The sequence below is a fragment of the Eptesicus fuscus genome, chromosome 22 (assembly GCF_027574615.1).
Source record: "Eptesicus fuscus isolate TK198812 chromosome 22, DD_ASM_mEF_20220401, whole genome shotgun sequence".
Lineage (NCBI taxonomy): Eukaryota > Metazoa > Chordata > Mammalia > Chiroptera > Vespertilionidae > Eptesicus > Eptesicus fuscus.
In genome coordinates, this window is record NC_072494.1 from 38,978,605 (window position 1) to 38,993,369 (window position 14,765).

The 14,765-nt window shown below is 58.0% G+C and overlaps 1 protein-coding gene across 2 annotated transcripts in view; it reads right to left on the bottom strand.

Annotated features, from left to right (window-relative positions):
• Nucleotides 1-14,765, bottom strand: part of KIRREL1 (kirre like nephrin family adhesion molecule 1) — a 111,066-nt gene that overhangs the window by 12,716 nt on the left and 83,585 nt on the right. For both annotated transcript variants that reach the window (XM_054711849.1, XM_054711848.1), the window contains exons 2-4: nucleotides 9,235-9,384; nucleotides 7,330-7,479; nucleotides 544-701 (exon numbers count right to left, since the gene is read on the bottom strand). In XM_054711849.1, coding sequence (XP_054567824.1) covers nucleotides 544-701; nucleotides 7,330-7,479; nucleotides 9,235-9,384 — 458 coding nt within the window. The remainder of the gene's footprint in view (nucleotides 1-543; nucleotides 702-7,329; nucleotides 7,480-9,234; nucleotides 9,385-14,765) is intronic.

Genomic DNA, 14,765 nt, shown 5'->3' on the forward strand with positions numbered 1-14,765 from the left:
CTGCCTCTCTCTGCCACAGGCTCTTCCATGAAGTGGACACGGTGATCCCTGCCTCCTCAGCCTGAGCCAACTAGCGGATGGGAAGCGGGTCGAGGGGCAGGGCAGGCAGAGCGCAGTCTGACCCAGGCACAAACCCCGCTCTGCCGCATGCCAGCTGTGTGACCTGGGACAAGGCTCTCTGACCGTCAGCTTCCTTGCTGTGAGCTGGAGATAACACCTAACTCATGAAACTCCGGCGAGGGTCAGAATCGCTGTCCACAGAGAGCTTAGCATCCATAAAGCCCACACAGAGTGGGTGTTTCCTGGCGTAGCTGTTCTGACTACCGTTCTTGGTCTCTGCTCAGGACTGAATGGCATCATGAACCTGGTAATTCATTTCTCTTCTCTGGGCCTCAGTTTTCCCAATCATATAGCAACACGGTTGGTCCAGATGACCTTTAAGGCCCTTTCTCTGTCTGCATCCGAGTCAGCCTCAGGGAGGAAAGAAGGAAAGATGACCTGGGATGAGGCCCAGGAGGGGGTGGGGAGCATGCGGGGTCTCACCGTGCTGGCCACAGCGCCCTCCTGCTGCGCCCCATCCCGGAACCAGGTGATGGTCGCCGCAGGCTTGGCATTAAAGGCTCGGCATGTGAGGTTGTGGGGGATGCCCGCTTGCAGCAGAAGTACGGGGCCTCCATCGATCCTGGTGTCCTCCGGGGGGACTGTGGGAGAGAGCAGAGCCGTCGGTCCAGGGTCCAGCACTGCCTGATGGCCAAACCCCTGCCCTGGAGGCATCCCTCTCCTGGTATGTCCACCCTGGGAGAGGCGGTGCCACCGGCACCCCCTAAACGGATGTCACTACACCTGTGCTTTCCTGTGGCTTCACTCAAGGCCCTCCGCTCGCAGCTTCCTGCCCTCCTTCAGCCATTCTTTTACAGCCTGGACCGTATTCTGATGCTATACCCCCCATTCTCAAGGCAACATACAGTGGGGAGTGGCCCCAAATTAGGAAAGGGCGGGGCTAGCTCAGGGTTTGAGTACAGCTCCTATGGAGTGTGGAGGGGAGCAGGAGGGCGGGGTGGCCTGGCACAGAAAGATGCTACCTCCGCAGTTTCTTTCGTCCATTTCCCACCATCTGCTCCTCTGCCCTGGGGCAGCCAGAGGGGCGAGTCTGCTTCAGCAGGTCCCCAGTGGCTCCTGACTCCGTCCCTGTGGCTCTGACCCGTCCATCACAGCCGGCAGGTTACTCTCTCCTAAGACTGGGCCCCTCCCTCGCTCTCACACCTTCAGTGGCGACCATCCCCCCGTGGGCATGAGGCCCAGCACCTCAGCCTGCTGCTCAGGGCTCCTCCTGCTCTTGCTCACGTCCCCATCTTTGCTTTCGCTCCTTTCCTTCCTGTTGAAGTGCTCCCCATCCTATCTGCATCCTTCTTGCCGCACAAGGCCTTCCCTGCCATTTCCCCCCGCCCCCCAACACCACCTCGGTGTCCTGGCCAGCCACCCAGAGCTCCTCCCACCAGGCCCCTTGTGCTTGGGTCACTGATGCTGACTACCCACACCCCCGCCCACCAGAATCCTCATTCCTGGAAAAGCAGAGACGTCTCACTGATGTTCACAGCCTCCAGCGCCCAGCACCTGGCTGAAGCAGGCTCTCGCTAAGTGCTTCAGACATCGAGATGCAGGAAATCGGGGACCCCCTCCCGGTCCTGTCCCCATAGTCCTCTACCTGCTCAGGTGAACCGGACCACGAGCGCCCTGCGGGCAGGGACTGCTGCTTCTTTTATCTTAAAGCGCCAGTGTCCAGCCCAGAGCTCGGTGAGCAGGTGCTCGGGGCTATTCCCTGAGTCACTGAGTAGGCGACTGATGAGAGACAGGCGGACACATTTTGATTACAATCTTTCTGGTCCACCTGGTGTTCACTGGGCCAGAAACGCAAAGGGTTTTGCTTGTCGTTTGCTGGGAAAGACTCGGAGGGGCTGAGGGAACCCCACCGAGTGGCCCTGGGAGGCCCATGGAGTCAGGGGTGGGCGGGGCGTCCTGAAGCTTAGGGACCGGTGGTCTCCAGGCTGCAGTTCCAGCAGAAAGGAGGCTGTCCCAGAGCCCTGCTCCCCTCACGCATGCGGAGCGGCAGAGGGAACGCATGAATGGAGAATCCGCTGCCCTGTACGTGTCTTACGATCTCGGGTGAGCCCCTCAAGTCACTGAGCCTTCGTTTCTTCAACAGAGACATGGCACGCCTGCTCTGGACCGCATGAAGGGCATGGGGCACTGGGTGTGGGCTGGGCTGTGCAGGGCCCGAGACCTGGGGAACGTGTTCGTTTTACTGGCTAGCGCAGTGGTCGGCAAACTCATTAGTCAACAGAGCCAAATATCAACAGTACAACGACTGAAATTTCTTTTGAGAGCCAAATTTTTTAAACTTAAACTTCTTCTAATGCCACTTCTTCAAAATAGACTCACCCAGGCCGTGGTATTTTGTGGAAGAGCCACACTCAAGGGGCCAAAGAGCCGCATGTGGCTTGCGAGCCCCAGTTTGCCGACCACGGGGCTAGCGAGTCACCCACTGACTGCCTGGCTTCTCCTCTTTGCCCTCTGGTATACCGGGGCCCAGTTCGGATGGGTGCAGATTTGGAAATGGCGGAGGAAGAGATAAGTGGGAAGACAGAGAGCCGCCACTCAAGGTCTCCCGCTCCGCCTGGGGCCCTCCCAGGTCACGCCTGCCATCACGTCCAGGAGGGAGGTCCTGGCTGCGCCCAGGCCCTGGTGTCCAGGGTGTGGGACGGGAGGTGAGGGACACTCCAGACACAGGAGCCCCTCCTGTGAGCAGGCTTCTCTTCCCACCGGCTCTCCCTTCCCCGGCCCCCGCGGCCCCTTCGGGAAGACAGCCTGTTTGGCACCTGCCACTTGCCCACCTTTTCGAATCTGGGGCAAAGAGAAAGAGGTTGTTAACGTATCTGATCAGCCCTACATGAGACAGCACCTGTCTGTTTACGGACACATTTTTATGATTCGTGACAAATTTGCATATCCATATGTACGTGTCGGTGGCCTCAGTTTCCTTGTTTGTATAACTGAAAAAAGAACATTGGGCCCTGGCTGGTGTGGCTCCGTTGGCTGAGCATTGCCTGTGCACCAAAGGGGTCGCAGGTTCGAGTCTGGTCAGGCCCCAAAAACAAAAGAACACCAACACCTATTCCCTGGGGCTGTTAGCGTGAAGGGAAATGAGGTCTGAGGTCAGAAATGTGACGGCCCCTGGGCACACGGTCATCTACACTGAATGCTCATCAGGTGTCAAAGTGCCTCGTGCATATGATGTCACTGAACCCTCACCACACACGTATGTCATTAATCCTTTCATGGTAAATGCCATGACTCCCAATCTACAGAGAAGGTGCTGAGGCTCAGGGAGGTGAGCAGAGGTCTGAGCCCGAGCAGGCTCCTCACTGCTGCACTGGAGCCGTCTCCGCTGTGAAGAACGGAGGAGCGTAGGTCTGCAGACTGAGATGATGTCCGTCTGTCTGCGGGGCTTGGAAGGCAGCTTTTCAAAGCCTCGCTGTGGGAAGGCGGAAAGGCCATTCTGTGAAGAGGCAGCCTGGGATGGGGCTTGGAGGAGAGAGCACGGAGGGGCCTGGCTGCTGATGGGGGGGCGGTGGGGGGACGTTGGAGGCCAGCCCTGTGCAGGGAGGCCGTTACCGGGCACGGGACACAGTCCACACTTGACTCCGTCCTGCCCGGTGTCTGGGCCCCAGGTTGCCAGGAGCAAAAGCTGCGTGTACGCAGGTCAGCGGGGAAGGATGTGGGGAACGTCCTGCCTTCTCATTGCCTCCCTGAGACCCGCAGGTGGCAGGTAGTTTGAGAATTGGAGAGAGACAAGGAGGAAAAGGAAGCGGGCAGACTCACCTTTCATCTTTATGCCTGGGGCCTGTTCCTGCTCCCCTCGGCTGCCCAAGTCGCCCAGATGGCGTCCACACCCTCAGCACCAACCCTGCCCTCCAGACAGGCCAGTCAGCTCTCCCACTCATGTGCCTCACTGGCTTGCAAGCTTTTTAACAAGTGACTCCTCCCTGCAGGGCTCCCATTTAGTCTCCTCTTCCAGTAAGCCTTCCTGGATTGAACCAAGCCTCTGGATACCATGAGAAGCCCTGTCCCTGCAATGTCTAGGGGTTTGGTTGGCCTTTCTTCATTTGTCTTTGTTCCTGTAGTGCTCGGAAGGGAAGTAATCAGACCTTCTAATTCGGACGGGAGCTCTCCAGCGAACCTATTCTAGCACCTAAAATGGAGGCGTCAGAAAGGGGAATAGAAGCCGCCCACGGTTCCCCCGGAATGCCTGCTCCAGCATGAGGCTCACACCCTCTAACCAGGGATGGAAGATGGCGTCTCATCTTCCCACGCCCACCCCTGGCGGCCGACTAACGCTGGCTCCCCAATCTCAGGCCTGCTCCTCGCGAATTCTTCCCATTCCGTCCTCACCAGAGAGAAAAAGCAAGCCACCCGCCAGCCTTCTGTCCTGGTCCTGCAGGGCCTTTGCATCCAACAGTTCTGGCTGTGGGCTTCCTCCCTCGTTCGCCCAGACCCCACAGCTCACAGCTCCTTGCGCGGACCGCAGCAAAGCCACAGTTGCTAAGAAAAGGCCGCTTCATGATGCCACGTTACCGATAAGAAAACTACCGTCCAGAGGTCGTGACCTCTCCTGACGCTTGGTGCAAAAAACGGCCCAGGTCTCCTGTCTCCCAGTCCAGGGCTCTGCCTGCCACACTCAAAGGATTCGCAAGCCTCCCCCGGACCCCAGGAAAAAACGTCCTTGTGTTCAAGCTCACTCATCTCATTACCTGGCTCCTTCCTCCTATCCCTCCTGGGGCCTCCCCGACTTCAATGAATTCCGGTTAGAGGAAGAAAAAGAGAGGGAGCGGGGCAGATCAGACAGAGGCAGGAAGAGGGAAGGGACAGAGTTGACAACAAAAAGAAAGACAGAGGGTCACAGGCAGGTGGAAAGGAAAGGCAGAGACAGAAACATGAGAGGCAGAGGCCCAGGGAGAGCCACGGAGCTTGAAGGAACAGAAAGATGGTGGAGCCGGAGGTCCTGCATGCCCTGGCCAGTTTGGCTCAGTGGATAGAGCGTCAGCCTGCGGACTGACGGGTCCCAGGTTCGATTCTGGCCAAGGGCACATGCCCGGGTCACGGGCTCAATCCCCAGTAGGGGGCATGCAGGAGGCAGCGGATCAATGATTCTCTCTCAACATTGATGTTTCTCTCTCTCTCCCTCTTCCTTCCTCTCTGAAATCAATAAAGAAATATATTTTTTTAAAAACAGAGCGGCCGGCAGTGGAGCAGGACCCTCTGGCCCTGTGTGGGGGAGAGGCCCATCATCGTGGAAATGGCCCTGGTGCTGCCGCAGAGGAGCACGGGCTCCGTGCCTCTGGGGTGGCAGCGGAGAGACAGTGCCTCCTCCAGGGCCCTCCAGTCCTGCTCCCCTGCTCCCCGAGGAGGCGTCCAGGGGACTCTGAGGAGGCGGAGAAGGGGAGGAAGGGCTGAGTGCGGCTGAGAAGGAGCCAAGGGGCAGTTTCTGGGATCAGAGACAGCCAAGTGGGAGAGAGAATGAGAGGAGCTCCCTCTGCCGGGAGAGGCGGGGAGAACAGGCAGGGTCTCCAGCCCAGCACTCTGCTCTGGCCCAGGGAGCCTGTCCTTGGACAGCCCGGCACAGGATGCCAGACCTCACACCCGCACAGGTCCCTCCAGTGGCTGCCCATGCGCCCATCCCACTTTCTTCAACCTGGATCTGGCTCCAAGAGAAGCTGAAAGAACGCCCTAGCTGGTGTGGCTCAGTGGATAGAGCGCCGGCCTGCGGACTGAAGGGTCCTGGGTTTGATTCCAGTCAAGGTCACATGCCCGGGTTATGGGCTCACTCCCCAGTAGGGGGCATGCAGGAGGCAGCCGATCAATGGTTCTCAATTATCATTGTTGTGTCTATCTCTCTCTCCCTCTCACTTCCTCTCTGAAATCAATAAAAATCCTATCTAATAATAGACAAATATGCAAATTGACCATACCTCCGCTACACCCAAGCCACGCCCACCAGTCAATCAGGGTGAGTATGCAAATAAACCGAACCAAGATGGCTACAGCCACCGAGAGCAAGGTTTCCCAGGCAACAGAGGGAAACAAGCTTTCTGCCTGCCCTTGACAGGCCTAAGCCTCCACTCAAGCTACAAAGTTTCAATTATAGAAGGTAAACAAATTCAAACAGAATGGCGGCAGCCACGGAGCTGGAGAGACCAGGCCAGGGTTGCCCGCGGTAACGGAGAAAGCAAAGCTTTCTGCACACCCTGGCCGGGCTCAGGCCTCTGCTTAAGGCTACAAAGTTTCAATTATAGAAGGTGAATTAACTCAAACAGAAATGGCTGCCGGTGGGGCATGCAGGAGGCTTGGCTCTGCTCCAGGCTACAAAGTTTCAATTGTAGAAGGTAAATAAATTCCAGATACCAGTGCCTCCACTTGGGTCGCCAGGGGGCGTGGCTGGCTTGCAAACCACCACAGGCCCCTCGCTCAGGCTGTCCCATGCCCCAAGGGAACCCCCACCCTTACCTGGGACACCCTTCAGGGCAAACCAGCTGGCCCCCACTCCTGCACCAGGCCTCTATCCTATCTAATAAAAGAGAAATATGCAGATTGACCATCACTCCAACACACAATATGGCTGCCCCCATGTGGTCAAAAATCCTACCCCCATGTGGACACAAGATGGCCACCTCAAGATGGCCAGCAGGGGAGGGCAGTTGGGAGGTGATCAACCCTGCAGGGGAGGGCAGTTAGGGGTGACCAGGCTGACAGAGGAGGGAAGTTGGGGGCAAACAGGCTGGCAGGGGAGCAATTAGACATCAATCAGGCTGGCAGCGGAGTGGTTAGGGGGTGATCAGGCTGGCAGGCAGAAGCGGTTAGGGGCAATCAGGAAGGCAGGCAGGCAAGCAGTTGGGAGCCAGCAGTCCTGGATTGTGAGAGGGATAACCAACTGCCCATTTAGGCCCAATCCTACTGGGATCAGGCCTAAATGGGCAGTCGGACATCCCTCGAGGTGTCCCAGATTGGAGAGGGTACAGGCTGGGCTGAGGGACACCCCCCCTCCCCCGTGCACGAATTTCGTGCACCGGGCCTCTAGTATATTAATAAGAAGAAAATAAGTTGAAAGAAGAAGATGGGAAGGCTAGGGGGAGAAAGGGACATGGGGCAGGCGTGAGGCCAGGAGCAGAGGGAGAAGGAAGATAAAGGGTGGGACAAGAGAAGCGGAGGGACTGCCAGATGCCAAGAGAAAGAGCAGGAGTGGGCTGAGGGCACCGAGGGAGGTGGGGCTCTTACTGAGCACGGTGAGCTTCGCCCGCCGGGAGCGCAGGGCGGCCTCCGTGGCCTGGCATTCGTAAGAGGCATCGTCAGAGAGCTCGGCGTCTGTGATCTCCAGGTTGTACTGCCCGGCGTCTGCGGAGCCCACGACCCGGTACCGCGGCCAGGCTGCAGGGACAGAAAGGAGGAGCCCAGCGTGAGTCTTCCCTCACGTAGGAACCAGCCTGAATGATCCGTGCATATCCTCTGCCCGCTTCTCACCCCACACCAGGGTCCGCATCCCATTCCAAGCCAACACGCCACCCTCCGCCCTCTCCTGAGAACCCACCTCAGTGGATAGGGATGAGGCCCCAGATGTGGACGCCAGTGACGTCATAACCTCCCACAGAGAGGCTGGGGGCCATGATGCAGGAGGAGGAGGGGCAGGGTGGAGACGGGAGGTGGGGGGCGGGGGTGGGGGAAAGGAGAGCAAATCTCTAAAGCAGTTTGCAGAAAATGGTCCCTCATAATAATAGGAAAGAGAAAACAATAAGTGTGACAACAGAGAAAGAAGAGGAAGAGAGGGGAGATGTGGGACATTGCAGCACAGACATGAGCTCATGGGCCAGCGGGAGGCCAAGGAAGCCAAGGCCTCACCCTCACTTGCCCAGGGAGGGATGGTGAGGCAGGTCCCACCAGCTCCCTGCGGAGCCCCGAAACCAGAGACCCTGTTCCCTGCAGAAGCCGTGGCTGTGGCCGGTGGGCCTCAGTGGGTCCGGCTCTGCGATTCAGTCTCCCTTGCTACTGCCCAGCCCCTCACTCCCCTGCCCCCCTCCTGTGCCCCACATCAGCTCCCTCCCACTCTCTGCCTCTGCCCAGAGGCTATTGATTCTTCTCACTCCATATCCATTGATCTCTTTCTCTCCCGGTTTCTTTACCTTCCAATCATCCATAGATCCACCAGACCTATCTCTTCCCTTTCATCAGATTGCTTTATACAAACAAACCTCCCCCACCTGCATTAATACGTGACACCCACAGCAAGTGATCTCACCCCCTCGGACAATAATAAACATACACAGTCCCTCCCAGACCGCCGTCGTCACACGGCTTTATGAACAGCGTGTTTTCACAAAGCATATTCTCATCTGGTTCAAACCCCACAAATGCACTCACAAGGCGGACAGGCCTGGGACTATGTCGCTGTAGGACACGGTGGCAGGCCGAGGCCGGAGCGGGGCGGTGACCTGCCTAAGGCCCCAGCAGGGCGGTGGCAGAGGAGCACCAGCACCCGGGCCTGGACTCCGCAGCTCCTCGGCCAGGCGGCCGCTCCAAGAATCTTGCCTGACTTTGGAATTCAGGAGGTTGGGTTTTGGTTTGTTTGTCTGTTTATTTAACTTATTACCAACTCATATTTGCTTCAGCACTGGCTCCGGGGCTCTTAATAAAAGCTTGTTGAATAAATAGATAAATAAACAAGTGCTCAGGCTGATATTAGAGTGAGTTTTCAGCCTCTGAGCAGACACTGCTGGGCAGGGGCAGGGGCAGGGGCAGGGCCTGGAGCAAAGCCAGTGGCATAAACGTGGCCTGTCTCTCTCCTGCTCTGCAGGGAACGCTCCCAGCACCTCCTGCTTCCCCTCCTCCTGCCTGAAGCAGCTCTCCTGGTGTCTGTCTGTCTGTCTGTCTGTCTGACCTCTTTGACATGAAGATCTCCTGGTTTCCTTTGGTCTCTCGTTGCCTTTCTTGAGCGAGTCCATAGGAAGAAACAAAGAAGAGCAGGGTTTGGGCAAAGCTGGGAGGAGAGGAGAGAGCCCGGCCACACCCCCGGGAAGAGCCTGGAGCAGAGAAGGGAGGCCGAGGCCCGGAGTCTGTCCGGGGGGCAGAGGGGCGGTGGGTCCACAGATGGGATCGTCTGGATGCCGGGCTAGCGGGGTGACCACTCACCTTTGAGCCCCTGGCCCATGCCCAGCGCCAGCCCGTCCTTGGTCCATTGCACGATCCCCGAGTAGTTGAGCAGCACGCAGGGGAGCACGGCCCGCTGTCCGGCCACCACGGTCTGGTCGGCTGGCTCCTGGCTGAAGCGCGTCTGGGTCCCTGGCAAAGCCAAAGGCGGCGCCGGGTAAGGAGATGCATGGCGAGAGGGGCGCCACCCAGAGGCAGCCATTCCCGCCTCCTGCCCCCGCCCTGCATCGGCCGGAGAGAGAGGAGGCCTGGGCCGGGGACCCTCCCGTCTGCCCACTTCAGCCCAGCACCTTCCCTGCAGGATGTCACACGCTCACCCCGATCCCTCCCTCCCTCCACGGTCCCCGGGGACGGTGTCGGGAGCCCAAGTGCTCAGCAACCACAGGAAGTGGCACATCATTGCACAAAGGCCTCGGAGGCGGGGCTCGTCAAACCCTCCCAGCTGACAGATGAGGACACTGAGGCCCTAACCAAGGCCACCCGGTGGATTAAAGGCAGAGCTGGGATTCGGACCCGAGCCGCAGAGCTCCAGGCCCCGGCTCTTCTCTCCCACTGCCCCTCACTGGGCACCCGTGTCAGTCAGCACTGGCCCACGGTGCTTCACAAAGGCTCGCTGAGTGAATAAATAAATGAGTGCTCAGACTGCTGTTGTAATGGTCTTGGCCTCTGAGCAGACACGGCCTGGGCAGGAGGCAGAGAGAGCCCGGAGCAAAGTAGGCGGAAAGCACATTCCGGTTCCAGGAAGCCCACGCCAACGCGGCCGGTGACGTCGCGGTCCCTAGTCCTGAGGCGTGAATACACCACTGCACCCTACTTGCACGTGCTCTGTGTGAGCCAATGTCAGGGAACACACATGTGCAACCATGTGGTCCCGCTCCCTGTGAATGCGCCCAGCAAGTGCTAAGGGCAGCTTCTCTGGGGCAGGTGTGTCCACGTGGGCACAGCGGCCTGAGTGGCTGTGCCTCCAAAACAAAGTGCCCGGGACCCTGCTTCGTGGCACACGCCCTGCCCTGTGTATGGAGCCCTGGCTCTGTGGCAGCCCGGCCCAGAGCACTGGCTGAGAGAACCGCAGAGAAATTGCCTTTAATTGTGGAGCCTGAGTGGAGCAGGGAATTGGACGGCGGCTCCTTCTCCCCACCGCTCCCTGCGCCCGCCTGCCCAGCCCAGCGGTGGGCAGGCCCGGGCAAGGCGCATGGCCTCAGGAGCAGAGCCTCAGCTCCCGGGCAGGGCTGTGGGGACGAGGGCAGAGATGGAGGGGCTGCGGGACAGCGAGGGAGAGGTCCGCGGCATCCCGCCACGTCCCCAATCTGTCACAGCACTGTAACCCAAGTCAGTTTTCCCCAGGACTCCTTCCCCTCCTTTCCCTCTGTAGCTCCCACGTCTTTACAGAGACCCCCATCCCAAATCCAACTGTTTCCAAACTAAGTTTTCCAAAATTTCTCTGATTCTCCATTATTCTGGGTATAAGGAAGCAAATGAAACCTGTCCCTCCCCATTCCAAGACGTCCCTGTAAATAAAGACAGCATCCTAGGCTTGTCCCCCTCTTCTTTTTTTCTCCTCCTCCAGCTTCATCTCTCCCCTTCTTTCCAAACCTGCTCCACCTCCAGGACGTCCTCCAGGATTGGTCCCTTAGCTCCCTGGGCAAACACAGCTTGTCCATGGGATTTCAGGTAGTCTGTGCCCCTGCTTTTGTTTGCCATGGACACAGGGCAGTGGGTGGGTGAGGTGTCTGCCCTGTTTACCAGAATGAGAACCTCTGCTCAAGGCCAAGGGCTGTGGTATCTTTCTCCTCTAAATTTCCCTGCACGTTTGACATCCAAATTGGTGCTGCGCATACAGGGACCAAGAAGAGGGGGCGGGGCCAGGAGTGACTGAGGGCCAGCTTATGATTTAATGCACAGAGGAAGCATCTTTTGGGTAAGTGTGCAAACCTCGCTCTTTGGGTCTGCAGGGGATCAGGGAGTTAGACACAGGGCTCCTCCCCCACCCCCGTGAGCAGCTCCCCAACTCTGCTGACCTGGCAGTCCACCCGTGTCTTCCAAAGAGGCAAAGGATAGGCTCGCCCATATTTCCAGGGGAGGAGGTGGGTCAGGTGAGCAGCCAGCATTATTAATTCAGGCACTGTCCTCATTATTATTTAAATTTATTCATATCATTGCGCATTTCTCTAGTGTACGCTTCATGCTGCAAACTCTCCACACTCATGTTTCTCCTTCCACAGCCCCCAGAGCCCGAGTCAAGGGCTTGGGAGTGGGGCAGCCGGTGAGCCCTGGCTCGGAGATGGAATTGATATTCACAGCTTCCCTGCCTGGGGCTGGGGCACCCTGGTTTCCTAGCGAAGTCTCCAAGGACAGGGAGAAGCTGGCTCCTTGTCCACTGAAGCCAGCAGGCGGCTGACCTGCAGTGGGACACTCAGCAGAAGCCCTTGGGGTCAGAGTCAGAGGCGGAGATACTGCCGGAGGGCGGAGTCCGTGACCTTGGCCTGCCCCTCCCCGGTCTGGCCTGTGTGTGCTCACCTTTGCAACGACTCCAAAGACAAGTCTGGACTAAGAGCGGCAAAGGCCCCTTTTAGGAGCACAAGCTCAGGAGACAGACAGGCTCATGTAGTGCGTCTGCCCCTTGCTAGCTGTGTGACCTTGGCCAAGTCACTTACTCTCTAAGCCTCACTGATTGCCCTTATTGGTGAACTGAGCGATGCAAACACCCCCCGGAGCGCTGTGAGGACTGAACGGATGAGGCTATGACATGCCAGGGGCATTCTTTGCACGTGCCCACTAGTGGGAGCTATGACCCTCATCTCTCCTGGGCGGGGTAAGTAGAGGGACTGCTGGAATCCGAACAGCGACGTGACAAAGAAGGTGTGTGTCCTGCTGGGGACTTGGAAGTAAGATGCCCTCTTGGTGTAGGCCTGGTGGAAGCAATCTAGTCTGGAGGCTGGAGAATGGAGGCAATGATCCTGAAGAGAGTCCAGAGAAGGGAAATGGAGGGTCTAGAGCAGTGGTTCTCAACCTTCCTTAATACCGTTCCTCATGTTGTGGTGACCCCCAACCATCAAATTATTTTCGTTGCTACTTCATAACTGTAATTTTGCTACTGTTATGAGTCGTAATGTAAATATCTGTGTTTTCCGATGGTCTTAGGCTCTGCAGCAGCGGTTCTCAACCTGTGGGTCGCGACCATCGGAAAACACAGATATTTACATTATGATTCATTAACAGTTCCTCGTGTTGTGGTGACATTACGATTCATAACAGTAGCAACATTACAGTTATGAAGTAGCAACGAAAATAATTTGATGGTTGGGGGTCACCACAACATGAGGAACGGTATTAAAGGGTCGCGGCATTAGGAAGGTTGAGAACCACTGGTCTAGGGAATTGAACTCAATGGGAAGGCAGCCCAGATCCTGGCCCCAAACAGCCCCGCAGCCAAGACAGAATGAGACCGAGTCCAATGCCCACAGGTTGGTCCGTGATGGGGAGGAAGCCCCAAGCCTGCATTGCCAGTCCCGTTCTCTCTATCCTGCTCACTCCACACCTTTGTCACCCCTCGTGCCCGTGGCCAGGCCTTTCCCAGATGGGCCACTGCTCTCTCCCCTCCTGTGGGATTCAAAGAGTTACCTCTTCCGTGAAGCCCTCAGTCACTGGCCTGCGAGCCTTCAGAGCCCTCTGCACTCACGTCTCACCTCAGCTACAGAAGGTCCACCCTGCACTGCTCACCCCATCCCTGCCCTGCCCGAGGGGCGGGGACATTATGTCCCTCGGAGCTCCAGCCCCATCACCTAGCGGGGCCTGGCGGCCAGTCACACAGCAGTTGTTCTGAGCAGGTCTGTTGATTGACAGAAGGAGAGTGAGCACATGCCTGGGTCAACGGTCCTACCCGAGAAACCAGGAAAGAAGGCAGAGCGCCCTGCCCAGGCCAGGCCACAGAGCCCGGCAGAGGTGGAGGGACAGGACAGGGTCCCCTGCAGCAGAGGAGAAGCATTGCGGGGCAGGGCTGGCAGTCCTAGGAGGCTCCCTGGAGGAGGGGGTAGTGGTAGGCCAGCTGGAGGATACAGAACTCTGGAAGTTTCTGATGCAATCATGAGGTGGTCATGAGAGAATATGGGGATGGTGAGGAAAAGCCTAGGAAGTGAGCCTCAGACTCGGGCCATTGTCCAAACCTGTCCCCTGGGCCTCTCCATCTACCTTGACACTGTCCCCTCACCCAGGACACTTCTCTAGCACCCTCCCACCTCTTGTTCCCAACCCTGATCTTCCTGGGTGACGCTGCCTTCCAGCTTTGTTCGCCGACCCCCTCTTCCATCCTCAGCACCGCACTGGGGTCCAGAGGTAGACCAGGAGCCCGGCTCAGAGCCAGGCCTGCCTCAGCCTGTGTGTGAACACATCTCCTGTCCCACTGGGCCTAGGCTGGGGCTTGGCTTCCCTACAAAGGCCCGGTGAAGACAGAGGGGTGGAACCCCGTTTTTGACTGGGAACTAAGTGACCTCTAACTCTACCACAGAGAGGCCGAAAATGCTTCCAGATTCTCAGACACGCGTCGTATACTTCTTGTGAGCATCCACGTACTATCTATCACACACAGCGCGCATCCAACCCCACCCCAACACACACACCCCTCTTCTGTACCTGTGCGTTTATGTGCATGTCTCTGCACCCATGGGCATCTGTCTGTGCCCATGTCAGGGTACATGCGCCCTGGCAGTCATGCTCCCAGAGCCTTGCCGGCCAGGTCTTCCAGGAACCGGAGAAGGAGGGGGCCAAGCGCAGAGAAGCCCAGGAAGCCAGGCCGCAGGAGAGGGAGGGGGGAGGCCAGGCCCTGTCCCCCCAGATTTACCCTGTGAGCAGTAATGAACCCCTGGGCTGCAGCAGTCCTGCTCTCTCCGCCCGAGATAGCTGCCCGCTCAAAGACAAGCCTTTGATTCACACTGACAGCGCTCAGATGGAACTAAATCTCTCCACACTCCACTCTTCCGCCCTCTCCCTGCTCTCCCCACTCGTCCCGCCCCCAATGTTTCCCCCTCCAATCCCAGCCATTCCTGTCCCGTTCTGTGAAAACTACAACAGCCAGAGAGGGCGCCTCCCATTGGATCCTCTCACCAAGAAAGAGGAGTGCCTTCCCTGGGCAGGGCCAGCAGAGAAAAGGAAAGAAGAACTGAGGTTAGCACTGGATAGACAGAAGGGAGGTTTGCACTGGATAGACAGAAGGTGGAGGAGAAGGGGGGATTGGAGGGGGGCGGGGGGAGTGCTGGCAAGGGCCGGGCAGTGAGGACAGATAGGAGAGAAGGACAGACGCTGGCCCCTGGAGGCAAATGGAGAAGCAGGTTCCCGGTTCACTAGGACCTTGAGGCCAGCAGCTCTCGGGAGGGAAGCACCAGGCCTGCCCAGCCCACGGGCATCAGGCCTGTGGATTCTGCCTCAGACAGAGCCCAGCCCACGGGCATCAGGCCTGTGGATTCTGCCTCAGACAGAGCCCAGCCCAGAGTCTGAAAATGCCAGCGTGGGCTGTGACT